The sequence below is a fragment of the Erpetoichthys calabaricus genome, chromosome 17 (assembly GCF_900747795.2).
Source record: "Erpetoichthys calabaricus chromosome 17, fErpCal1.3, whole genome shotgun sequence".
In the NCBI taxonomy this organism is placed as follows: domain Eukaryota; kingdom Metazoa; phylum Chordata; class Cladistia; order Polypteriformes; family Polypteridae; genus Erpetoichthys; species Erpetoichthys calabaricus.
This window is the reverse complement of record NC_041410.2, coordinates 78,293,816-78,320,888: the sequence shown is the minus strand read 5'-3', so window position 1 is coordinate 78,320,888 and position 27,073 is coordinate 78,293,816. Positions and strand designations below refer to the sequence as shown.

The following is a 27,073-nucleotide window of genomic DNA, read 5'->3' as shown; positions in this document are numbered from 1 at the left end:
AATCCCTTTTTCGGTTTTCTCAGTGCCAATGGGAAGATACCAGACTCTGTTCAGGTGAATGGTGAAATTCTCCAGGTTAAGAAGGTAGACCCATCTGTCAACACCACGTTTATCTGCGAGGTCACCAACAGCATGGGCGTCAGTCAGCGGGAGCTCTCTGTCTTTGTCCGAGGTGAGACCCTTTCTTAGCTCTCGTGTCGATTTTGTGTGGTAGAGTAGAGTGTTTTGAACCTCTTTTCTAAACGGCATAAAATGAAAGACTGGTACAAGTGTGGTTTTTAAATTTCATTTTTGTTCCCTTGCTCCTGCTAAGGCCAGCAATAGTCTTGGGGAGTCAAAGGGTATAATTAACTCCTCTTGTTTCCTGAAAGAAAGCTTATCGAAAGCCTCCCCTGAGGAAGCAAGCTTCTGGTGGCTACCTAGGAGTCCTTGAAAATTAGTCTGATCAACAGTAACCCAATATTCCCTTTCTTGAATTCAATCCTGTGGTAGGTTAGCCAGCTTTCAGAAAATGGTAAGCTAATACCAAAGAAGAATTTGTTGTGCTATAGGCCGTGTGATGAGACAAACTGGTAGTTCTTGTCTGGGTGGTAGGATGCCTTCCTTTGTGATCGGTTAATCGGTCTGATGTCGATATGCCAAATAGCCTGCAGGTCAGGGTTTATGCTGAATAAGGTGAAGTTTCACATCCGGTTTCTGCCTTTTGTTTGGGCTCAGACTCTTCTTATTGGCTGCTTTTCATTGACCGTTTAATCAATTGAGTCCTCTTTTTGACAGTTTCGTTCTGTGCTGTGGTCTCTCATCTCATTCTTCTTCTCACTTCATGTTCCATTTATCTACATATTCATTGCATTCAATGGGAAGCTATACCTGTAAATGATTTGAGCTATACTGTAAAACAAAATGACTAGGCCTGTCCCTTTCTAATTAATTCCTCCCATTATGAGGAATTACAATAAGAAACAATTGTATAAAATGGGTCATGAAGAGTTCAATTTTTAGTAAAAAATCAGTTAATAAATTGGAAATTGAAAGTGAGAGATTATGCGTCTCCTTGATTCTAATAATTTTCCAAGTATTCTCTGTCCATCTTTTGCTGTAAAACACAACTGGAGCAAAAAACATTTTGGTTTTGTTTCCGTTATTTTTAGTTTTTCTGGCGCTTCAGGGCCAGCTCACCTGACGAAGATGCAATCTGACAAACTGCTTCTGTCATATTAAGGTCAACGCACCTCTGTGAAATTTGGAAGAGTTTAAATGTGACACAGCAGATTGATGCAACGTGACATAAAAATTTGGCTATTGATTCCATTTTTGAATTGAGGTTGTAGGCCTTTGTTGTTGCATTTTGGTTGCATTTGTGGTAGTTGTGGTTTGCTTGCATGGGCTGAACATAACATCAGGCCTCATATATCCAGGCTTTGGATAAGCTATTTTATATTTTATAACATCCCAGTGACCTGCGTGTGCCAGCTCAGGACAAAATGAATGACCTTATTCAAAGTGTATTGTTATTGCGTCCCATTTCCAGCTTTTTCTTTTTTAAATATGACTCGCATGCAACACTGAAAATTTTAATGCTTTCTATTAATTAGCCCCCTGTATTTTCTAGACTCTGGTTTATTGGATAAATGGGGAACCAACAGAATTCCAAAAGTTCTAGAGTGGATAAATCTGCAAAACAAAAATTTAAACCCAATATAATACTCTGGCCACTTGCAAAAGAGTTCATTTGAAACTGAGGCCAGAATTAGCTTAGCTTTGAAAATCTGGATTTTTTTGTTTTTAAATCAACATTCCATCCATAAAACCTTATTCTGTAGTTTTCCTGGATAGGGCTGTGAAGAATGATAGCTTTGGATCCCAAAGAGTATTGGATTTTTCAGTATGGTTCTGTTAAAGCACAGAACAACTGGGGAGGGATGATTAAAAGGAGAAACACAATCCTATCAAGCAGAAGAAAGCCTTCTTTGCTTCTCTTGTCTGGTCTATTTTTATAAATTTATCCTTGGCTGTCTGGTGAGAAGGAATGTCCTGAAGCCACATTGCTTAAGGTTGATCGCAAACCCCCTGCCCTGCTCCTGTGGATTTCTTCTTCCAAGTGTCATTGTCCTACTATGTCTTGCCTTCCTGCCCTGTAAGTCCCTGTCCTTCCTAGCTTCTTAACTTTTAACTTACTGTACATTGCATCAGGCAGGCCAACACTCCTGCAGCCATTAGTGTCGGATCAAGGGGGGGAGAAGAAGCTCCATCGAAGAGTCCTGAGGGCATCTATCTAGTCTTGACTCTACCAGCCTAGGGTACATCCCCCATACAGGTTCCCCCTTGGCTGCAGTCTGTGCTTCTGGTAGAATTTTGCTGGCCTCTTTCTCTGTAAACTAATTTCCACCTGGGTATTCTCCTCTTAATAATATGTCGTTATTCATCTTCAGTTGTTCATTACTGGAAGTGACCTTCTAAACCGAGAAAAGAAAACTTAAAACAAGACTTTAATGAATCGATCTGACTGCAGAGTTTTGCCTTGGATTAGCTTTGGTCCTTAAGGTCTATATTGGCCATTGCAGTGGTTGAATAGGTGAGTTCTTACAGGTCGCCGCATTATCTTAGCGCTTCAGCGTTGTGTTATTTTACAGAGCTTTTAACCAAAAGAACCCTAACAGGTGCATTTTGACAATGTACTATCCATCATGGGAGACGAGTTCATCAGTGCATTCAACTTGTCTTGTTTGTCATTTTTATTTTTACATGTACTGAACTATTCATATTTCCATTAAAATTGTATTTTCTCATAATGGCTTTCATGGAGGCAATTTTTGTGTGTGTGTTCGTTCATGCCAAATGACATTGGCGTGTGTACTTTGTGTTGAATGACAGTCTCATTTAACTGCATGGTGCCATCTGCGGCAGCTGGCAAATTCCCATGGAGCAGGAGGAGGAGGAAGGAAAAAAAAAAGCATCTTTTCAAATCTGACTCAGTGAGCATCTGAGGCTGATCTGTCTTCCAAGGGAATGTTCAGATCATCTGTCCATCCATTATTCAGCCCTCATAATCTAGTTTATGGTTGCTGAGGAATGGAAAACATATTTATATAGCACATTTCCTCAGAAGCCTAGAGCTCTGTATACAGTCACACCGTTACTAAGCACTGAACTATGAGCAGCAGCTCCAATACAATATGTGTGTGTCCAAGGACAGACATTTTAGTAAATCTTCTGTTAATGGGATGTTCATTTCATGGTAAAAATAAGAGTACATTAAAATGAGACTACCTAGCATGGCAAAATTCCATCTGCCCTGGCCCTCTGGTTTTCCAGTTCCTCCCTGCCCAGAGGTTGACATTGGTGGAATGCCATGGAGTGCCGGGGCCCACCATTTGGATGAGATGCTTTAGTTTTTCCATTCAAAGGTTAGGAAGGGTCTAAAGGATGCTGAACCAGCATGCTGCCTTGGGGCACCAAGAAGACCAAGGCAATGGGAAAGACTTGGCTGATCACGATGATTGTCTCAATTAAACCGCGTCGGTAGCAGCTCAGACAAAAGAATGATCTGCTGAAATAAACATGCAGTGGCCCTGATTTAAGTGCTGAGACCACTGGTTAGGCTGCTTGAGTATTGACATGTTCTTCACTTCTAACTATGTAGAAAATGAAGTTAATGGTAAGACATTGTATAATAACACTTCTTTATAATGGCAAATAAAACAAACTTGCTTTCTGACCGCGGGCATAGCAGTTGTCTGACCCCTTTGGCAATAGACCTTGGAATGTTGCGGTTTAGATCAGGGGCTCCACAGTTCTGTCCTGAGACCCACCATGGCTGTGGGTTTTTATTTACCACCAATGGAATTCATTAGCTGGTCCTAAAAGTCTATATCCCTTTTTTTAATGTCCTTATTGATTCACCTTTTTCCTGTACAGTTGGCTCCCTTAATTGCATCTTACTAATGGCAAATGGAGTAGACATGTGTGCAATCAATATGGAATGCTGAAAGCCACCACAGTGATGATGATAAATCTTAACCCAGTGAAACTTGAACACTTTTTTTTGTTACATCCCAATAAAAACTTGCACACCCAGGTTTGTAACATCATAATGTAGAAACAATGAAATAACATTGTGCTTAATTGCTGCTAAATTGAAAGCGGACATTTGTCGAGAGTGAAGGAGAAATGGTTTACATTAACACGATTTTACTGAATTAACAGATGAACACCCTTCACTGTTTTATATACTGGTTAATGTGATTGCCATACAATGTCCTGCAGTCCATACTTTCAACCCGAAACCTTCTTTAGGGAACCGTGCTCCAGTAGTACCTTGGTGTGAATGAAGGAAACTTGGAATGATCCAGAGCTTCAACTGGTTATTTCATAAAGAGGAAATCCCTGACAGGACCAGAACCTGCAGCCATATGGGACTCTTAGGACTTAATCTGAGAAACCCTGATTTAGAATATGAAGAGTGGATTAGAATAAATGTCGAATGGGGCAGTGAACTTGTGGAGCCAGCCATGTGGTTGAACAGCTAGGGTGGATGATGTGTTGAAGTCAGACGTGCAATATGGGTTCTCCTGTCCTTCTTGGACTATTTCTTCCATTGCCTCCTTGCTCCACTGTTTGATTATTGTAATGGTGTTCATCTGTACCACCCTTTAGATTGTTGCTCTGTGCCATTTTAAAAATGAAATCAGGTTATGTAGGGTGTTCCTTGGACACTTTATAAAGCATTAAAGGGTAAGGTGCAAATTTCTTTAGTGACATGATCTCGATGCATATTACAGGCTTGGCGCAATCGAAAGACATTTAGAAACTCTCCATGTCACGCACTGAACTGGCCTCATTGTCATTTATTGTCCAACCCCTGAGGTAGTAGGCCACATGTAGTAATCCTCTTTGTGTCTTTAGTTCATACCACATGAAGACTGGTAACAGAGTCCATTTTAAAATATTTGATATTTCTTGCCTTGCATGTACCCTTAGGATTTGTCCAGCTCCTTTCTTCGGTATCCTCCTGCATCTCAACCTCTCTCGTCCGTTTCTTCCCCTCTCAGTCTTGTTCCTGTACAGCCTGCTTCTCAGACTCTGTCATTTCAACATGTGTTGCTCGCCTACTGTTTTGTTTTTTAACTAACACCAATGGTAGATGGGAGTCCCCATAACCTTTTGTGAAAACGTCATTTGTATTTGTAGAAATGCTTCCTTTCTTTGAGGGTGACCGTCCGCATTCCCTCTATACTTTTCCTAATCCTCATGAGTCTGAACCTCTCTTGCCTGGCACTTCCTCTGTCAGTTGTGTTACTGAAGACAAACTGACCAATCAGATTGCACAGAGGGTCCAGACGCACACGCGTGTGCGCACACACAGACAGTAGCATTTTATTATATAGTTGATATGGCATTACCATATGGGGTTGGGTGAGGTATGACACTAGATCCAGATGACCTGGTTGGTGTCCCAATCTTTATCTTATTTAATCAATAAAACTGACTTTAACAAAAACTGGTTGATGGTGCGTATAAACTAAAGAGGTGCTATCACTATCTTGGAGCTTTTCAAGTCTGGATTGCAGCTCTGTCTCTTGTTGAGTGTCCGTCCACAATGAGACACCATCTTCTTTGTGCGCCTCAGATATAATAGTCCTCTGACCGGAGGGAGTGGAGTCGGTCACCCTCATTGGGCGTCTTCTCTATCCTGTGAGAAGAGAAAGAAACGATACTGTTCACGACGGCACCCCCTCTCATCCTGAGGTGGTATTGCTTACCAAGAATGTGCCAGTCGGGTGATCCTACACAGCAGACATAGTTATAATTGCAGTTTTTTTTTTGTTTTCCATATTTGCACAATCTTGCATTGAAACATTGAGATTTATGTCATGTCTCCTAGCAATTCAGTAGTAGGATGTGAATGACAACCTTGTTGTTTCTTTTCTGCAGATATGCTGGTGTGCCACACTTCTGTCACAATAATAAAAACAAAATTAGAATTCGGTAATTCAAGTACAATTTAACATAATACTGAGAACATTATTTTTTTGACAAGTTTGACATGTTAAATACAACTGGATGCTTCCCCTTCAATTCTAGGCGGCTTTGTCTATCCTGTCTAAGGTGTGTTGTATTGTTTGTGTGCATGTGTGGGTTTTTTTATTAAATTATTTTATTTATTTATATATTTTTTTAGTTTCCACATTGGAATAATAGCAGAGTAGTTTGATTCAAGGCTCATGTCAGTGTGGTTCAGGGGTTACACAATGTAGGCCTCCTACCTCCTGTGTGAGTGGAGTGCATTGCTTGTTTAAGATGGCGTGATTGACTTTCAGTTTAGGACCTGCTGGATCAGCACGTCCCTTCTCGTGCCTCTTGCTCCTCTGATGCCGTTTATCTAGATGTTACAGTATGAACTGGAGTGTTGCCAAACGCAACTGCTGGTAGTTTCGCTCCACGCTAAGCTGTTCGATATCTGATTTCACATTCCAGGTGGGCCACGTGACTTTGTTTATTTCACTCACACACACACACACACACCCTTAAAACTGTTTGAATAAAACCAAAGTCCTGCTTCTTTTTATTTAACGGTAGTTCCGGCACTGCCTATGGCCCTTAACATCTGCCAAAATCCTGCCAAGTCATTTACTGTCTAGGCAAATAAAAGCAGGCTGCAATCTTTTTATTAATGAAACAATTTTATCTAAATAGACGGCTTTTATTACAGCAATTAAATGAAATGGCTGGCTTACAGTTGGTTTTGATCATGTCTTTAGCCTGGCTGGCCTGTGTTCTCTTGGCTGTAATTCTAGTCAACCTCTTCTACAAGCTGTCAAATGGAATATGTTTAAATGTTTAATTTCGCCAGTCATTCTTTACTTTTCTATAGTGTCTTCCACAGAGAACACCATTTCGGTGATGATGATAACCTATACTCAATTTGTAGACCTGGTTTTTCTGTTACCCCTCATCGAGGGGACATTGGAGCAGACCTTTTTTAAGGCCTGATGTCCTTTCTAATGCCAGCCCCCTTTATAGCCATATCACATTACATGACTTTTCCAGTTTTAGTCGAGAGGTGTCAGATGAGGTGGCTGGGGCATCTGATCAGGATGCCTCCTGGACGCCTCCCTGGTGAGGTGTTCTGGGCATGTCCAACCGGGAGGAGGCCCCGGGGGAAGACCCAGGACACGCTGGAGGGACTATGTCTCCCGGCTGACCTGGGAACGCCTCGGGATTCTCCCGGAAGAGCTAGAAGAAGTGGCCGGGGTGAGGGAAGTCTGGGCATCTCTGCTCAAGCTGCTGCCCCTGCGACCCGACCTCGGATAAGCGGAAGAAAATGGATGGATGGATGGGGAGGTGGGGGCAGTTGCGGTGTGTTCCTGTAACCACCAGTCATGGAGTCTGGCATTACAAGCAGTTCACTGGAACAAAATCAGACCAGTTTGATTTGTTTCATGTTCAAGCACTTTATTGTCATTGTGTAACACCACGAAATTACTTTTGTGACAGCCACAAGGTGCATTTAAAGAAACGTCAAATAATTCCAAATATGGTGTATAGTGGTTAAGTGATCCAGTAACCAGAGCAAATTATTATTGCTCAAAGTACAGCAGCATAAATTATTGCACCTGTTAATGAATAGTACATTATATATTGTACTACATTAGTATATTGCACATTACCAATATAGCTTATTGCACATGTTCAATTTAAAAATGATCTCGGACTGAGGAGATTCAGAGTTCAGAAAGTTTATGGCAGATGGGGGGGAAAAAGCTATTTTTTAGTCTGCTTGTGCGTACACGGATTGACCTAAAGCGTCATTCTTGACGGGAGGAGCTCAAACAAAGAATTTCCAGGATGAGTTTTGTCCTTGAGAATGTTTTTGGCCGTTCTCACACAGCGAGTCTTACACGAGACTTCGAGTGATGGCAGTTCAGTCCCAGTAATGGCCTTTGCTGTTTTTACGACTCGCTGCAGAGCTTCTTTAGCAGCCTTGGTGCAGCTGTTGTACCTGCAGGCCATCATGCAGTTAGTTAAGATGCTCTGTATAGTGCATCTCTAGAAATTAACCAGCCGCTTCTGGGGGAGGTCAGCTCTCCTTAGCTTCCTGAGAAAATAGAGGCGTTGTTGTGCTTTGCCTATTATAGCCAAGTTGTTGCCAGCCCCGGACAGGTCCTCTGAGATGGTGACTCCTAGAAACTTAAAGCTGGAAACTCTCTCTCCACAGCATCTGCATCGATTTGTTATCGGACTGTGATTGGTCTTTTTAGCGGTCCCAAAGTTCAGAATAACGTCTTTGGACTTTTTGGTATTTAAGACCAGGTTGTTGGTGTTGCACCATGTTGTCAGATTCTGAACCTCTTCCCTATATGCAGCTTCATTGTTCTCTGTTACAAGCCCAATGACAGACGTATCATCTGCAAATTTAACAATAATGTTAACGGTCATGAGTGAAGAGAGCATAGAGAAGGGACTTAGTACACATCTTTGTGAGTGCTCAGGGTAAGTGTGGAGGATGTGTGTTTGCCCATCCTGACAGACTGGGGGCGGTTGGTTTTACATCATAGGGATGGGCTGTGTGTGCAGGAGTGTTGACAACCGATGAGCGCTCAGCTGGGAGTACAGTGCGTATGACGCATCAAAACAAGGAACAAGGACACGGGGGGAGGGGGGGGGGGGGGGTTTGGACCTCTAAAACGGAAGAAAAACTCATATGTCTGTCCTGTGTTTTAATACCGAGAGAGAAAAAAAGTAGCAAGCTTGCAATACTTTAGATAACTTTTACAGCACAGCTTCAAATTTCTAATCTTATAATCCCAAGTGATTTTTCTAGCTATATAAATTGACATACTCGGGTGACAAGATCGGCAACTGCAGTCCTCATGTTTTGATATCCCCTCTGACTAGACATTGTGGAATGTGACATTGGCTTTGGTCACCTCTTACTACACCATGAGGGATGGTGGCCTTACTCTAACTCCGGGTCACAGGTAATTGGAGGTGTCAGGTGACATGAGAAGAATGGGTCAGTTGAAAGTTGAACAAAACAACTTGGGTTGGGGGGGACTGTCCTAAATAATGACCATCAAACCTGTGGTGATAACTTTTTTCCATTACCCAGCTTGTAGAGTCTGCCCTGTCAATATTAAAAATTCTGTCCAGGATGCCAGTCCTTCATTGGGCACATTCCTTTATTGTCCCCCCACTGGGATGATGCTGTTCTTCTTTTGAGTTGTGGGAGAAATTCTAAGCCATACATCTATCCCTGGTCTCTGGATCTGTGTGGCTGTTGCAGCCGGTGGCAGATCATTTCATTTTCAAACCACGGTGATTAATAATAATCAAACTACCTTCCCACAGACGCCATTCGCCAGTGTGTTTGCTCCAGTCAGTCTGTGCCATTTATTTCTTCATGACGATCGACACGCTGTCTTAAAGTAAATCCAGTTGTTTGGAAAATGCCCGCCTTCTCTTCTCTTCTCCTTGCTTCTGAAAAAGTGTCCCATTTTAAAACAAGTCATCCAGTTGCAAAATCCACTCGGATGGCCCTGAAATGCCATTAAGGACAAAGTCCCACCCTGTAGCCCATGTACACAAAAACTCCTAGGACAGTAGCAATCCTGAACATGTGCCACTATAGGTGGGGTAGAGAGAGATAAAGGAAAAATAACAATACACTTTTGGCTATAGATCATTTGTGAGGCAGCTGTGCCATCCTTATGACTAATAAGAATTTGCTCCAGTTTGAAAATGAATAAACAAACCAAGAAATAAGGGCGGTTGGGTGGTTGAAAGTGTCTGAAGAATCGTACCAAATGAAACAAGATCAGCATCTGATATTTTAATGATGCAATCTCATAAGATGTGAAGCTCCACTGTCCGTGAATGAACGTTGTCAATTTTTAAATATAGGTGTGAAAGGAAGGGGGCGGGGTCTCCAGACATGACCTCAGCGGTCTTCTGCTGTGTGTGTGTGTGTGTGTGTGTGTGTGTGTGTGTGTGTGGTTTCTTTTTCTCCTCCTTCAATTTTAGGAAACAGATGGATTACGGGCTAGCAGCAGTGTCTCACTTATTCCTTCCCGCACAAACCCATAAAACACTTCCGATCTCGTGTTTCTTACAAAAGTCCTAATTCAGCTTGAATGTACTGTATGTGCAGTCCACACTGCTGTATTATGATGTCATGTTAAAGCAGCTGTAGTGGGATCTAACTGGTAAAATGCTGCCTTTCCTTTATAACTATTATTTCATCTTTACGAATAGAAGTACAAATTCAGGATACCAGTGTGATATACTCCAAAATGTGCTATTTTTGCCTACATTTCCCTAGTTCTTCTTGCTCAAGGATTTTCGAGCCTCCACTTTGACCAGCAAGCCCATTTTCAGCACACCCGAACCTGTCCCCATGTCAAACCACTATAGACTTTATCATAATGACCTTTGGCATTAATGGACTTTAGCATTCTATAATGAACCCAAGTTAACATCAATCATTTCAGTCTCACCCTTGATTCTCAATCTGTGGCCGGACCCTGGCCTTTAGTTGGTGCTGTCCACGTTTCTAACTGCACTGTCAGGTAGCTGCAGTCAACCTTAAACGCTAGCCTGTAGGCCGTTAGCGTGGATGCACTCACAATGAATTATTACATGGCGCTGAAGCTGTGCAGAGCCCTAGGCTGCCTCTGTCCCGTGAGTAATGGCCCTGCTGCTTCACTGATGATGAGGTGTCCGTGTGGCACTGTGTGTGTGTGTTTGGGGGGGTGGGTGTATTTTCCGTACCCAATTCTCCTCTTATGGCCTTCTATTTCACTAAGTAACTGAAACAACCTGTCAGAGTAACAGCTGAGGCCAGTCCTTGGTTGCACATGTGTCCGGCCGTATGTGGCGATCCTGATGAATGAACTTGCTTATGTAATGAAGTGGGACATAAGCGGTGTGTATTTTCTGAAAGGCAGGGATGTGCTAGTCTGCAGGTTCATTCAGAATGGGATGCACCTCAGCTCCTGCCTCAATGCAGAAAAATGGCTCTGTGCCAGGGCTGCTTTCCTCTACGTAAGTGTCCCTGTGGTTTAAGTCATTTTTCCAACTCTGCATGGACTTTTTCTCTGCACCCTGTAATTGACATGTAGCTAATAAGACAAGTCATTCATATAGCCTTCTCAACAAGCCCATGGAATTTATTTTATATACATACATAAATATATACACACACACACTGTCTTAAGAGTAGGAGAAATGAGAATACCAGAGCAAAAGGTATGGGCTCCGAGCCTTGGTAACCCTTCTGTGTGGAGCTCTCTGTTCTGGTCCAGCCCAATATTTCCTAAAGGTATTAATTACTAAGTGACACATTTATTACATTCTACCATGTTGTTCCCAGTTGGACGCACAATGCGGAGACTCTAATTGAAGCTGTTAAATTCGCAGGCAGATCTCAGCAGCAGGCTTCCTTCATGGGATGATTATTTGTATTTAACGCGACATCCTAATGGTTTCATGGTGAGCATCTCTGCTGATTGTAAATTCGCTTAATGGCCATGTAATCTGTTGTGCATATCATAGATCGGCATGGATGTTAATCTGTGTGGTGGCATCTGCAGTGAATAATAAGAGCGTGAATGAGAAGGAGTGGCATTCATCCCTTAACCCCCCACCATCGTTTGTCATCACATGTGACCACAGCTTACTGATTGTTGTATTTATGTTTAAACTCTCTTAATGCTTTGAGAGGTACCTTGTTATGACGAAGCCTGTGAAAGGAGCTTTATAGATTGATTGGGTATTGTATGCTTTTCCTCAAATCTTGTTAGAATTTTTATGTTGATGGATTTAGTTTAGGGGTTCCACATGGAGATTTCTGCTAAAAGGAGATCATGGTGTTACCACCCACCTTCTCTGGCTGGGTATGGTTGAAATTTGTAGGACATGTACATAGGAAGAAGCACAGGAAAACTAATTTCCGTAAAAAATGCATAAGGATGTTGGGAAAGGATGATGAGAAGTGCATGATCCTTTTCTGTTTTTTTTTTCTGTGTTTGCCGTGACGTCATTTAAGGGCACAAACCGCCATAAGGTGGCTGCTTCGGGAAGGATTTGGAGGCTGCATCCAGTGGGACGCGGACTTCCAGCGAGACTAGTATTGTGTTCCCGTATTAATATGTAGCCTGCACTGGAGCGGTGAACCCTTTTGCTGACAGTTTGCTCAAAGCAGCTGACATAAAACAAGCACCAACTGTGTGTTTTTCTTTCCTCTGTTCTTTTCCCCCATCCCCTCCTTTTGCAGAGAGTCCGCCAGAGAGACAAGTTGATAATGCTGGTGTGGTAGCTGGAGCCGTGATTGGCAGTCTACTGGCCATCTTTGTGGTGGGTGGAGTTTTGGCAGCGCTGTTCATGTGCCGTCGGCGACAGAGGAACTACAGAGATGATCATGGTACCTACGACACGAAAACTAGAGTGTTTGGGGCAAAAAATAATGGAACTGGAGTAGGTACACTCAGCTACAAGTACTGTGAGAGCTCCTCTGAAGCGAACACTGAGAAATCCAGCAACAATTTTCATGTACCACCCCTCAACTATGGTGTCAGTGTTGCTCCAACCGCACAGGACATCTTGCTTGGCCAAGAGCTGGACGACGTGGAGAAATCTAAATTTAGTATGCTTGAGTATGATGAAAACTACGACCGCTTTGACGAGAATGTGAATGAGAACCGACCTGTGCTGCAGATCCAGGACCACGACTGCTATCTAGATGATGACATGGAGTCTCAAAGGGATGGTTCGGTCATTTCTAGGACTGCTGTTTATGTGTAACCAAGACTGCTTGATTCTCCCCTTACTGAGGTTGCACAGAAGGGGCCTGGACGGTACCGGTCTGTGAAGCAAAGCAAAATGGTTGGTCCCTGTATATACACGGCCCTGCCTGTATCCAGTAATCAGTGAATCCTTGTAATTGTGTACATAGCTTTGGTGAACATTTTAAAGAACCTGCGGAAGTCTGAGGTGGACTGTGATGTCAAAGAGCAGGTTCCTGCTGATGAGGGGGCCTATCTTTATGTTTATGATCCTCACTTCAGCGTATCCTCGACCACAGAGTAAACTTCGGGGTGCTTTTCCTTGCAGATATCCCTCTTCTTTACTGAGCTCAGTGCAACGCAAGCTGTTTAGTGTTGGTTGTCTTGTGGTCGCTTATTGTTCTTTACGCCCAGCCTCTGTTTTTTTGAAGTGCTTGTATATTCATCCCGGGTGCCCTTAAGTCCCGTGTGTGTGTGTGTGTGTGTGTGTGTGTGTGAGATTGTAGCCAGGATGCACTGGAGTGACTTATTTTATTTCTTACCTGGCAACTTTTGATCCCTTAAGATATTTTTGAGGGTTTGGCCTTCAGCGAACTTTGGTCAAGGACAACGCATACCCTTTAAAGAGGATTTCTGCCACTTCTTGAACACGTTTGATTTGTGCTGATACAGAAGGGACATAAGGAATCTGAGCCAAAAATACCATATTCCTGCATGCCTGCACACTACTGGATGGGTCATCCACCTTCTCATTGCTCACCTGAATTGTGTGTTATATATAATTTTTTTTTCGTGTCCCCCAATCTGTGCAATACAAGTGAACTTTGACCATCCTTCTGTGATTTGTATCAATACTCATCTAGCTTGGACCTCGCCCGCTTTTAACGTCGGTGTCTTCATAAGATCAAATCTGCTGCGCAAGGAAGGACTTCATGTTTGTGCTCTCATCCACCTGGTAAATCCCCAGCCCTCTGTCATTTGGGCCAGAGAGCCCTCTGATGGTACTGTGAATCTGAACGCCTTAACACTGGAGCCCATTTGTGTACTCGCTGGCAATGCGTGTGAATTTACGCAGAATGCTCAGATGCCAAGTGCTACAGCTGGCATCTGCAGTGTTCGGAATCTCATTGGATAAGAAGACAAGTATAAGGTGTTTTGACTTTTTTTATTATCTGAATAAAGTTTTTAAATTTTTAAAGATCTGCATGCGTGTCTTTTTTTTTTGTATTGACTCCAAAAAAGGCCTCCTCGCCGCTGCTGACTGAAACCCTCAACGGAAGAGGCTTGTCCCACCCCTAGCAGCGTTTCAGTTGAGTGGCATTGCTTTCCAGATTACTGACAACCTGACTGTCACCTCCGTGCCATCAGTCTTGGTATTTTCTGTCTTATTAAAGCTGCCAGACTGGGGTTATTTGTAGGCATTGGCTCTCGCATGTTACCCTGCTACGTTTCGGCGAAGTGATTTATCTTGTGTACTGCCACTAGATTTCACAGCTTTTGTGAAAACTGAAATATTTGATGTAATTTATTTTGGAATGTGTAGTGAATGCTGTTTGGGTTGACAGTTACGTTAACTTTTTTTTTTTCTTTTCTCTGTTGGGTGGAATTACTGACACAAGTGAAAACTCCACTTCCTTGTCTGTCTGAATGCATTGTTCCTACTACACAGCTGCCTTGGACAGTTTTGTGTCCGACTGGAGCTGAGAGTTAATTGTCAAGTCAGTTTGCAAATTAGGAAGCAGGAATTGGGAGTTTAATTCTAAATCTCTCTCAGTGCGGCCACAATTATTGCAATAAAAATGTTCAGAATGATATTTTAAAAGACAAAAAGAATCCTTTTTAAATTAATAAGGAGCCAAAGAGCCATTAATGTAAAGTTGTAGAATAAGAGAAATGAACCTTGCAAATACACGAACATGTACATTTTGAGTGCCCTAGATAAATGGCTCATCTTTTGCTTTGTTTTCAAGCATAAGAAATTTTACAAATGAGAGCCCAGTCTCTGCATCTGGCCGTTCTGCTTAGCTAATGGCTTCATTATTCAAGAACCTCATCCAGTCATTTCAGACTGCAGAATATCAGCATCAAATGCATGACTGGGCAGACTGAACCAGGCAAAATAGCAGTTGAAGAAAGAATTGCCTCCCCCATCAAGCAAGTCCACTTAGTCCAGCTCAAGGTTATGGAAGGGCCGGAGCCTGTCCTGATATCCTATAGTGTAAGGTAAGAGCCCATAATCCCATCATGGCTGGCCAGTGTGAAGTGACTTGGGGGGGATGTAAAAGGCAAACTCACACAGACACGGGGAAATATTTATGGAGTATGCAGACGGGGTCCTCGCCTGGGTTTGAACCCGCTTCTCTCTGGAGCGGTGCTACTGTGCTGGTGGAAATTCCTTTCTACTCTGTGATGTTTGTGATAACTCCCAGTTTAGCTGGAGAACATTTTTTGGGCTCATCTTGCTGACTTGCTGAAGGGTTGAGGGAAGTCCAACCTCTATCAGGGTAGCAACTGCAACTGAGTTGTGGGATACCACCCATTATTTTTTTTCCTTTTCAGTTCTTTCTACTATTTTACTAATTTGTTTTTATTTATTTATTTTTTGTATGCTTCTTATCTTATTCAATTTCAATGTTGTCCTGATGCTTAGTTTATGTTCTGCTCCAATGCTCCGATCTAATCCGTATTCTCCATACTCAAATGCACGTGAATTTAGACAGTTTATGTCCACATAGCATATTAAATCTCGCACCCAGAGGACTTGCTGATCAGGTCCACTGAAAGCTGTGTCTGTAATTAAACATACAAACAGGAAATTATGGTCTTCTTAATTTTTCATTTTCAAAAAAGTTTGCACCATTCCCTTTAAAGTCAGGGATCCAACTAAACTTTTGTTCTTTGAGACTAATGGCCAGAATTACTCAGACCTGCACTTTCCACCTACCGTGTATACTCGCATATAAGTCTGGTCTTGAAACCCGAAAATTCAGTCATAAAATCAGACCCCGACTTATATGCCCATTCAAAAATGCGACCTTTACATTTTTTTTTTTTTTAATATAAATCTTGCTTCCTCCTATCTCGCAATCTCGCACCAGTTTCTCAGACTTTTTTGTTGCAGCAGCTCAGTTACCAATTTCTTTTGCCACTTCAACAACTTTTAATTTAAAAACCAGCTTCATATTTTCTTCTGATCGAATGCTACATTGTCGATAAGGGATGCTCTTATGATAAAGGTGTGCGAGGGTGTGAGATACAAATCCGTACAAACGTCGCTTTGGAATAGTTTGGATATTACCATGTGGTCACGTAGCCACAATACATAGGGGGGAAAAAAAAGGCAGTGTGCTCCGTGGTTGCGCTCTCCGGTGGGCATTAGCATATTGTAATCTCTTGGACCAATAGCGTCAGTTTTCTGCATTCGATGTATATGACTGACATTATAAAATTCTGGAAATTATACGGTAAAATCAAGCCCCGACTTATCCGCGGGAGAACACAAGTATATATGGTATGTTTTGTGTTGTGAGTCGGTCTCACTTCGCTAGTGTGTAGCAGTGTCTTGTAAGTGGCCTTATGGGCACCATGTATTCTGATGGCTACAGTTTTGCACTTTGAACTCGTGACCGTGGATTTTAATCCCCACTCCTTAATTCAGCATGTGATCCTGAGTGACTCACTTGCTTAAGATCACTTACACTACCCAAAATGATACTCTACCCAAAAATGATGTACAGTATATGTAGAAAATATTTTTAATTTGTTACTTAGTTTGTAGGGTTAGCAGAGGAAAAAAAAAAATTATGGTCATGTTTTAATGAAAAAACTAATACAAGAGCCATCTAACACTGGGCAAAGGCTAACATCCTCCAAACATTCATGGACAAAATCTTGCATTACGTGTGTCACGTAATCCTCATGTCAAGTCATCCAATGATATTCTTTTAATGTCCCAAACATATGTATTTATTTGATAAAAAATGTTGTTAAATAAATGCTCTCCTGAACAAAAACGGACCGCTCTCAGACGAACGCGTATTGCTGTCGTTACATTTCATGTCCAACTGGAGTGCCTCGGTTTTACAATCTGTGAAACCGAACGGGTAAATCAACCTTGTTTGTTGATGCATCTTGGGAATGCACGAGTCCAAGGAGTATTCTTTTCCTGGTAATGTTTTCACTTTTAATATTTAGTTATATACACAGTACTGTGCAAAAGTTTTAGGCAGGTTTGAAAAAATGCTGCAAACAAAGAATGCTTTCAGAAATATAAATAATGATTGTTTATTGTTATCAATTTACAAAATGCAAAGTGAGCGAACAAAAGAAAAATCTAAATCAAATCAATATTTGGTGTTACTACCTTTTGCCTTCACACCAGCATCAATTCTTATAGGTTCACTTGCACAAAGTCAGGGATTTTGCAGGATTCTAGTCAGGTGTCTGATCAACCAATTCTACCAAACAGGTGCTAATGATCATCAATGTCACACGTAGGCTGAAACACAGTCATTAACTGAAACAGAAACAGCTGTGTAGGAGGCTTAAAACTGGGTGAGGAACAGCGAAACTCTGTTACCAAGGTGAGGTTGTGGAAGACAGTTTCATGTCATGGCAAGATTGAGCACAGCAACAAGACACAAGGTAGTTCTACTGCATCAACAAGGTCTCTCCCAGACAAAGATTTCAAAGCAGACTGGGGTTTCAAGATGTGCTGTTCAAGCTCTTTTGAAGAAGCACAAAGAAATGGGCAACATTGAGGATCGTAGACGCAGTGGTCGGCCAAGGAAACTTAGTGCAGCAGATGAAAGACACATCAAGCTTATTACCCTTCGAAATTGGAAGATGTCCAGCAGTGCCATCAGCTCACAACTGGCAGAAACCAGTGGGACCCAGGTACACCCATCTACTGTCCGGAGAAGTCTGGCCAGAAGTGGTCTTCATGGAAGAGTTGCAGCCAAAAAGCCATACCTCTGACGTGGAAACAAGGCCAAGCGACTCAAGTATGCACGAAAACATAGGAACTGGGGTGCAGAAAAATGGCAGCAGGTGCTCTGGACTGATGAGTCAAAATTTGAAATATTTGGCTGTAGCAGAAGGCAGTTTGTTCGTCGAAGGGCTGGAGAGAGATACACTAATGAGTGTCTGCAGGCAACAGTGAAGCATGGTGGAGGTTCCTTGAATGTTTGGGGCTGCATTTCTGCAAATGGAGTTGGAGATTTGGTCAGGATTAATGGCGTTCTCAATGCTGAGAAATACAGGCAGATACTTATCCATCATGCAATACCATCTGGGAGGTGTATGATTGGCCCCAAATTTATTCTGCAGCAGGACAACGACCCCAAACATACAGCCAAAGTCATAAGAACTATCTTCAGCGTAAAGAACAACAAGAAGTCCTGGAAGTGATGGTATGGCCCCCACAGAGCCCTGATCTTAACATTATCGAGTGTGTCTGGGATTACATGAAGAGGCAGAAGGATGTGAGGAAGCCTACATCCACAGAAGATCTGTAGTTTGTTCTCCAAGATGTTTGGAACAACCTACCAGCCGAGTTCCTTCAAAAACTGTGTGCAAGTGTACCTAGAAGAATTGATGCTGTTTTGAAGGCAAAGGGTGGTCACACCAAATATTGATTTGATTTAGATTTCTCTTTTGTTCATTCACTGCATTTTTGTTGATTGATGAAAATAAATGATTAACACTTCCATTTTTGAAAGCATTCTTTGTTTACAGCATTTTTTTTACACCTGCCTAAAACTTTTGCACAGTACTGTATGTCTGATGTCATGTGAAGAACAATGTTAGCCAATGCATAAGAAGTTATTGGGCAGGACTCCTGACCAATAAATGAGATAGGAAGGCAGGTCTTCACTTCAAATTATCGGGTGCATCTAGCACCTTTCATTATCGTTATTTTAAGGATGTGGTTTATTTTACAATGTTTAATTAAAACTACATGTATTTGAGTTGTTGTGAGCATACAACAACGGACTGTCTGTGATTATGCCGTGTGCTACTGCCAGGTTTCAGAAAATACAATTTGGTTAAAAATATTCTTGAGCATGGCCTCAGCTGCTGTCCCAGATGTCCGCTCTAGTGGTGCCTTTCCACTACAGTGTAGATGCATATATTCAACAGTCATGGCTATGGCTTTCCATCAGTCCTGTCCCCTCTTACAGATCTGTGGCCTTCTGTAGGGTTTGAGTGCAGGCTTTACCTTGCCTGCTGTAAAACTCCAAAGTTTATACTGAAGAATAATGCATGGGATCGAACGTGATGAATATTTTAAAATGTGTGGTAATCCTATCAGCGCTGCACCGCTATACAACATCGGCTCTTAATTGCTACCATAAATTCAGAGTACCAACGGCTAAACGACGCCCCTGAGGGACACTGCTAATCAGTTTGTCTCCTCTTCTGTTGACTTGCTCTTTCCAGCTCATCGACCAGTTCTGCGGTCCAGTTTCTCATGGGCATGCGTCCACTGATAGTTATGGCTTTTAGCTTTAGGATCATTTTCTGTATTCTAAAGCCGCATCCATTCAGGCATCGGGTGCCTCTCAAAATTGATTTCTGAAGTAGGTGAAGTAACAAGATTTGAAAACTTTTTACAGACTGTAGAAGGCCTGCTTGACTGTTGCTGCAGAAGATTTTAACTAATATAAGTCGAGGCATAGTGTCAGGCCATGGGCACTTCATAGCTCAGTCAGTGCTTATGGAGCATCATGTAGCAAAAAAGGCAGAATAAGCATTTGAACTTCAGGACTTTATTACAAGACTGGTGTCCTGATGAGGAATGTTCACGTTTTTAAGTTGTGTTGTTTCCAGGAGTGAGTGGCATGGTAGTCTAGTGGTTGCCTTACAGATCCAGCTTCCCAGGTGGTTGTCAATGTGGCTTTCCTCCCACATCCTAAAGGACATGCTTGTTTGGTCAACTTTGGAATGCCAGTTAATGTTTGTGAATGGGGTGGGCAGTAAGCTGGCCCTCCATTCAGTGGTGTCTCCTGCCTTGCATTCACAGCGGCTGAGAAAAGCACCAGCCTTCTGCCATTCTGAATTTGATTTATTCAGGTTTGAGAATGTTATGTTTCCAGAATGTACTTTAAGCAGCCATATTGCATCAGTCAGTTAATCTCCGCTTTATAATACACCTGTCATAGCAGTCATAATATGTCATAGTATGGAGGTGCTTGAACTCTGGTTCACTTAAGGCTGAGTTTGTGTGTTAAGCCTTTTACATGACTTCTGCTCAGAAGGGATATCAAGTCTGATGACGAGCAGCAGCAGCATATCTTGCCACCTGAGCATGTCATATTACCTGGTTGAAGATCACAGGGGATGTCAAATTACACAACTCTTGACAACTTCCCAGCACAATTCCACACTTTCAGTCTTTCGGGCTCATTCCTCTGAGAGCCAATAAATGTGGTGCCTTACAGAGCCAGTGCTGTGGGTGATGGTGAAGAAACAGTCTGGAATGGATAGAAGTCTTAGGTACCCACCCCAGTGTACCCATTTAATCAAATCAAAAAAAGAAAATGCACAACTTAAGAGACACTGATGTAAGGTCAGTCACTCTGGCTTTTCTTGTGCTCTATTCTCTCGTGGGCAGACTTCAGTCTTGGTTGGCATAAATAACGCTGGTTTTGTACCGTCGCTTTATATGGTGGTTCAACTGGAGGTGATGAGGCTTTGCGCTGGATGTCACAGTTGGGTGGGAGTGCCTTCACCAGGCATCTTCTATGGACTGTGAAGAAAGGACAGGATGCTATTGGCAACAGCACCCCTCTTGTGCAGGAGTGGTATAGCTTACCTCAGTCAAGCTTATCTGGGGACCCCCAGATGCTCTCGTATGACAACAGGTACAGAGTTTAGCCGCAATCTCTGCCCTTTTTTTTTTTTCTATTTTGTCATAATACATAAAACATGACAGTTGAACCTCTGCTTTCCGTATTCCTTGTAGCTGCATTATATGCATTGTACTTCCCTGTGACTGCTCATTGTTTGTCAGCTATCACATACAACATCTCAGCCCACTCATATGACTTAAGACAAATCAGTTAGGTTTGATTTTTGGTGGGGCAAGTTGCAGACTGGTAGGACTAAGTCCTTGGGAATGCCAGATTACATGACTGTCGGCTAAGAGAGCACACTGTGACTGCCTTCAATGTGCTATCTATATATCTATATATATATATATCTATATATATATATATCTATATATATATATATCTATATATATATATATCTATATATATATATATATCTATATATAAAATTCCTATGTGCGTCCAGGTGTCCGTGTGTGGGTGTCTTCTGGTGAAGTGCGCATGCGCGGGGCACGTTGCTATGCGCGATATTACTGTCAGAGAAAGTTAGAGGCGTTTTACGGAAATACAAACCAGTATTACTGCGAGAGGAAATTAAAGGTACACAATACAGTGACTCATATTACAGCCACATACAAGCCAGTATTACTGTCAGAGGAGATTAAAGGTATATTACCAACGCGTACGCCTGTATTACCGCCAGAGAAAATTAAAGGTATATTATGGACGTACGGACGTATATTACGGATGTACAAGCCAGTGGACGTACAAGACGGTATCCTTCAATAAGGGCGCGCACAAAAAGGCGAGCCTCAAAAGGACGACCTCAATTGGGCGCAGCGAATAAAGGCGCACGTAAATAAAGATCTGCACCTGTTGCTCTTCACATATTCCAGAGCCATTTGAACTAAATTATCTACGCACCCTTATTGAATAGAGCCGTACAAGACAGTATTACTGTCACAGAAAATTAAAGACACACAATACACGGCGGCAGCCCACGAAGAACGGTCAGCTCAGCAAGTAAACATCAACAAAAGAAAGACTGAAAGAAAGAAAAATACGACCAACAAAAAGAATGAGGTCAAAGTCCCTTGCCATTTAATATAGACTGTTCCTACTAATGTTTATGCACAACTGTTCTAGCACCCGTTATTGTAACGGGCTAAATGACTAGTAATTATATAAATAAACATCTGGGACTGAAAGTCACTGGAAAAGTTGGGTAAGCTCTTCGTCTTATGTCTCCTGTTTGATATGCCACAGTACTTGGGGCTAAGATTGTAGCTAAACTTACCACACCAGCTTCATCAGGCAGGGCATTACTGACTGTCAGAAAAAGGGACAAGATCACGACATCTTGGAAAGGTGAAACTGTGCTTGGAAAGCCACCACAGAGTCGTGTAATCTGACCTGCTCCAGAGATGAGATCAGCAACTGCAGTCGTCAAGTTTCACATCTCCTCCGACTAGTTGTGTAATGTGACGTTGACTTTGGGTCCTTCTAAGCTGCCTTGTTGTTAGCATTAGTCGCACTATGGCACAGGCTCCCATGTGGCCCTGAGCTAAAAACTGATGTTTTCAAAATGATGACCAGATTTTTCTTTCTTCTTTTTTATTCTCCCCCATTTCCCCCCAGTCACCATTGCCAAACAAATTTTCAACCCAATTGTTTTAAGACCGGTGCTCACAAACCACATGAGCTGTGGTTCATTTACTCTTCTCTGTCACCACTTGCCTGAAGCTACTGATGTCTTCTGTACTCGAGTGTGTATTCTGAAGGACTGGTATTTCTAATTTCCACTCCATAAAGTGATTTGTTTTCAGTTTTATTACACTGCTGCATGATATCATCATGTTCTGCAGCTTTGTGTTTAACACAATTAACATTTTTTTTTTTTCCTGCTTGATGTTTGCATAATATTTTATGACGGATTCTGTAACTTTAACTGGCATGCATTTATGTCTCTTTAGACGGTGCCTTCTACAATGAAGGCTATCCCAAGCCCTTATGTGTGACGTACACATGCACCATTGTTTAAAAATGCTCTTACAGGCCAGTTAAAAAGGCTAATCGGGGGCCGTACATTGTGCCCGAGATGTGAGGGAAGGTGTCGCTTCAAGCCTATCAGTTAGTTCGTTGGCGTCTGTGCTCACCAATGTGCCGTCATCCATCTTCTGTGGCAGCTTTCTCTTTAGCAGTGGGAAGGCAGAGTTCATTGTGGCAGCAGTGGGGCCACAAGAAGAAGCCGCTTTTAACATGGAGCACAGCCAGCAAACTGGCTTCAGACATTTTCACATTTTATCATTGCATAACACTGAATGACAGCGGATTTGTTTTTTTTGACACTGATTTAACAGCGAAAGCCTTAAATGTCAAAGTGAAAACGGATCTCTACAAAGTGGTCTTAATTAGTTACAGATATAAAACACTAAATAATTAATGACATTAAGTATTCACTCCTTCAAGTCAGTGTTTGGTAGATGCACCCATAACAGCCTCGAGTTTGTGTGCCCAGATGTCTATCAGCTTTGCACATCTGGCTGCTGCACTTTTTCCCCATTCTTCTTTGCAGGCTTTCTCAGATTGCACGGGGATCACAAGTGAATAGTCTTCATCAAGACCAGCCACAAATTCTCAGTTGGATTGAGATCTGGGCACTGACGTGGCCACTCCAGGACATTATCATTGTTGCTTTTAATGCCATTCCTGTGTGGCTTAGGCTTTGTGCTTGGTATCGTTATCTTGCTAGAAAACATTTTCTCCCAGTCTGTAAGTTTCATGCAGACTGTGTCGGGTGTTTTCCCTGGGATTTTCCTGCAGCCATTTTACCCTCCCAAGCCCTCCAAGGCCTTCTGCAGAGGAGCATCCCCACAGAACGATGCTGCCCCCAACATGATCCACGGTGGGATGGTGTGCTTCTGATAATGTACAGTGTTTCATGTATTCTGGTAGCTAAAAAACCTAAAAAACTTTAATTTAGGTCTCATCGGGCCATAAAACCTTTTCATTTGACTTCCGTCTCCCATGTGCCTTCCAGCAAGCTCTAGCTCAGATCTCATGTGCATTTTTGTTCTCTTTGTCAATCTCCCAAAAAGCTGCAACTGGTGAAGCACCCGAGCAACAGCTGTTATCTGAGGTCTCTCCAGCCTCGGCCACTGCAGCTTGTCACTCCTTTGGCGTTCTCCAAGGTCTGTTGGTGGCCTCCCTCACAAATCATCATCGTCTTATTTGTAGTTGGCCTACTCTAGGCAGGTTGACAGTGCCGCTATACTCTTTTTCCATCTTTTCATGACTGGTTTAACTGGACCTCAAGTGATATTCAGGTACTTGGATCATTTTTTTTTTTTTTTTTTTTTTTGGTTTTCATTCCCTGACTTTTGCATTTCGGTCACCTTTTCTTGTTGTGGTCTTTTGTCTTTATTCTGTAGGTTAGCCCACCGTACTGATTCACCACAAGTGGGACCTTCCTGTTAAGGTGTGTTTACACTACTATCAATTGATAACCCCTGACAGGTGGTCTCCATTGAACTAATTCTGTGACTTTTAAGACCAGTTGGCTGCACCAGTGATGATTTAGTGGTGTCCTATTAAAGGGTTGAATACTTATGAGAGCAATTATTTTGTGTGTTTATATTTGTAATTAAGTTTGACCACTCTTCAGAGATCTATTTTAACTTTGATGTTAAAGGAATACTCCACCCAAAAACAATATTTTTGCATATATGCTACTTGCCAGTGTAGTTTCGAGAACATTTTTCATACAGAATAGAGAGGGGACAAAATGTAATGGTGTAGTAGAACCCAATGGTGCCCAATGTTGTACAATAGTAAAAAGAATAAAATGTGTTGCACTACTCGTGTTTGATAATCTGCATGTCCAGTATCCAGTTGTATGTTCAAATTGCATGCATTTTTGCTAAAATATTAGTAGTAGTTCCTTCCGGAAAAAGTCCACATACAACATAAAATGGAAAGGCACTTCCATAATACTGCCATTTTAAACTGAAGACAGGACTCTTGACCAATTAATGAGGGGGAGAGGTCTTCAATTCAAAAGCACAGTATTATGGGAATGCCTTTCCTGTGTATGTTGTACGCTGATTTTTCTGGAAGTAACTATTAGCAATATTTGAGCAAAACAAATGCATGCTTTAAGCATACGACTGGAGTAATGTGACATTTTTCAGATCATTTGCTGCTGTTCAATATTGGTTCTACTATATCAATTTTTTTTTCCCCTCTCCATTCTGCATGAAAATATGACAATACATTTTTCCCCCCTCAGTCATCATCACAAAGTACATTGGGGGTGGGGGGGAGGTAACAGTTTTTTGCGGCATATTCTTTTAAAGCGTCTTTTTCTGTTGGTCAGTGTCAAAAAAAAAAAAAATCCAAATTAAATCTGCAGTGACTCAGTTGTTGTATAACAATACCTAGACAAGTGAATACTTTTTAGAGGTACGTTATAATGCCTTTCTTCAATGAATGTCACCCCAAGGCACTTTATAAATGTAGAGATGCAATAGAATGACTGTCTACGTTATATACATTTAAGCGCTGCCAAGTTAATGCCAAATAGTTAGTTAGAGGCTGGGACTGAACTGGCATGCTTGGCATTTCAATTAGCTGCTGTCTGCCCTCTCGTATAATGGGCCAATAAAAAAAAATAAAACCCTCTCTAGGTTATGAGAGAGAGAGACAAAATAATAATTTCCTGGTGAAAACTTGCACAAACATGGAGTGAATGTGATGAGGCTTCACAGATCCCTGGAGCTGTGATGCAGCTGTACTGACCACTGTGCCATGGTGCATTGTTGGCATGTCTATGGCACGAATAAGCTTTCATAAACTGAGAGCTAAAATCAGGCCTGGAATTGAAGCATTTGATGACCCAGTCAAAACTGATATAAAAATCCCAAAGCCATGTCGGGATGGGCATCTGCTGTCCGTCACTGGAAGCCTTGTGCCACGCATCATCAGAAGCAGCTGAGCTTGTTGGTGCGATCGCCCTCTTCTTACCCCTCCGTCTCCTTCCGTTACTTTTCTGCTGACTCCTAAAAATCCTGAGCCACTTTTTCATGTCGGACTGTTCCGCGCTATTACGCATTGCCGGTTTCCAGTCACCGTTTTTCGCCTGACTGGACTGCTGTAAAATCTCCTGGAGGAAATCTGGCAGGGGTACGCATGGCACTTCGAAAGAATCCTAGAAAGTGTCTGTGCCGCCCAAGCAAATGCGTGTTTTCGTTTTATTAGTAAGCAGGACGGCCTCTTACGAAAAGAGGAAGCGCACCACTTATTTTTTTTCACCAGCTTCATGCGATCTGGTTCCACTATTTGTGTGTGTGTTTTCTTTTTCTTTTCTTTTTTTGACTGGGTATGTGGCGTGTTATGCTCACCTCTAAATGTTATTGCTTCGCGGCGGAAAGGTGTATCGTCCTCTGCCGTGCCACTCTTCCTTGAACTTGAGCGAACATCGTAGCCAAGCTGTTATCCGTGATCCATAATGCAACTGGCTGTGGCACAGTACGTGACAGACTTGAATTGCGCTTGTTTGTCTCCTGGGAGCTTGGGGTCACTCGCAGACTGCAGCAACCTTGAAGGTTCGTTCATGACTCGCCTGTGAGAAGAGGGACGCGGGAGCGCGCGCGCGCCCCTCCGCGTGTTTTAAGCTTCTATTAAAGTAAATGAAAGGGTGGGGGGTGACGAGAATGATGCTCTGAGCTCCGATGCGAAATGTCATTCGAACAGGGGGCGCTGGAATATCTGAGAGGAAGAACGATGCTGAGATTGAAAATGTCATTCCATCAGGGCTTGGAGTAATTTATCAAATTCTTCAGTGAGACCTTTCGAGGGGCAGTGCATGCAGCTCCCAGGGATGCTTGTCTTTCGAGTCATCTGTCATTTGTTTGCAATGTTTTAGCTCCCTCGGCATTTCAGACTGAAAGCTTTGATGCGAAGGGCTGGATTGAATTTGTATTGCGCTGCGGGGATCGTTCCGATCACGCTAATCTACTTTTACTTTGTTATGAGTGCTCTTCATACCTGACCTCCTCCGTGAAGCGCTGAGCAGCACACCTCTCGGCGTCTCTGGAATCCGCGTCCAGCTCGGCCTTGCTGCAGTGACCCCTTGGCTCTCGCGACGCAGCCACGTCGCACTAACAGCACGGCAGGCTGTGGGCGTTTGCGCTTCACACTCAGCTTGTCTTTAGTGGCTCGCCGGCAGCTGTTCATGGCTTCAGGTATAAAGGAAGAGGAAAACAAGAGAGACATAACCTAGCCTTCTTAAAACCGATTCTGAGTCGCGGATGCCGGAGCCTGCCATGGCAGCACAGACTGACACCCATAAGGGCAAATTTTGAAGCGTCAATTAACTTATCTTTTCGGGATTCGGGAACAAATTGCGCACACAAAGAAGAACTTGCACACTCAAATCAACACAGCAGGACATCTAGTGAA

At 42.5% G+C, this 27,073-nt stretch overlaps 1 protein-coding gene across 2 annotated transcripts in view; it reads left to right on the top strand.

The window, feature by feature from the left end:
• si:ch73-22o12.1 (nectin-2) overlaps window positions 1–27,073 on the top strand; it is a 61,315-nt gene that overhangs the window by 17,967 nt on the left and 16,275 nt on the right. The window contains exons 5-6 of one of the 2 annotated variants that reach the window (XM_051920902.1): window positions 24–172; window positions 12,275–13,980. In XM_051920902.1, the coding sequence (XP_051776862.1) occupies window positions 24–172; window positions 12,275–12,801 (676 nt within the window). In that variant the 3' untranslated portion in view covers window positions 12,802–13,980. Of the gene's footprint in view, window positions 1–23; window positions 173–12,274; window positions 13,981–27,073 lie in introns of those variants that run through there. The other variant, XM_028823606.2, reaches the window with a different exon arrangement.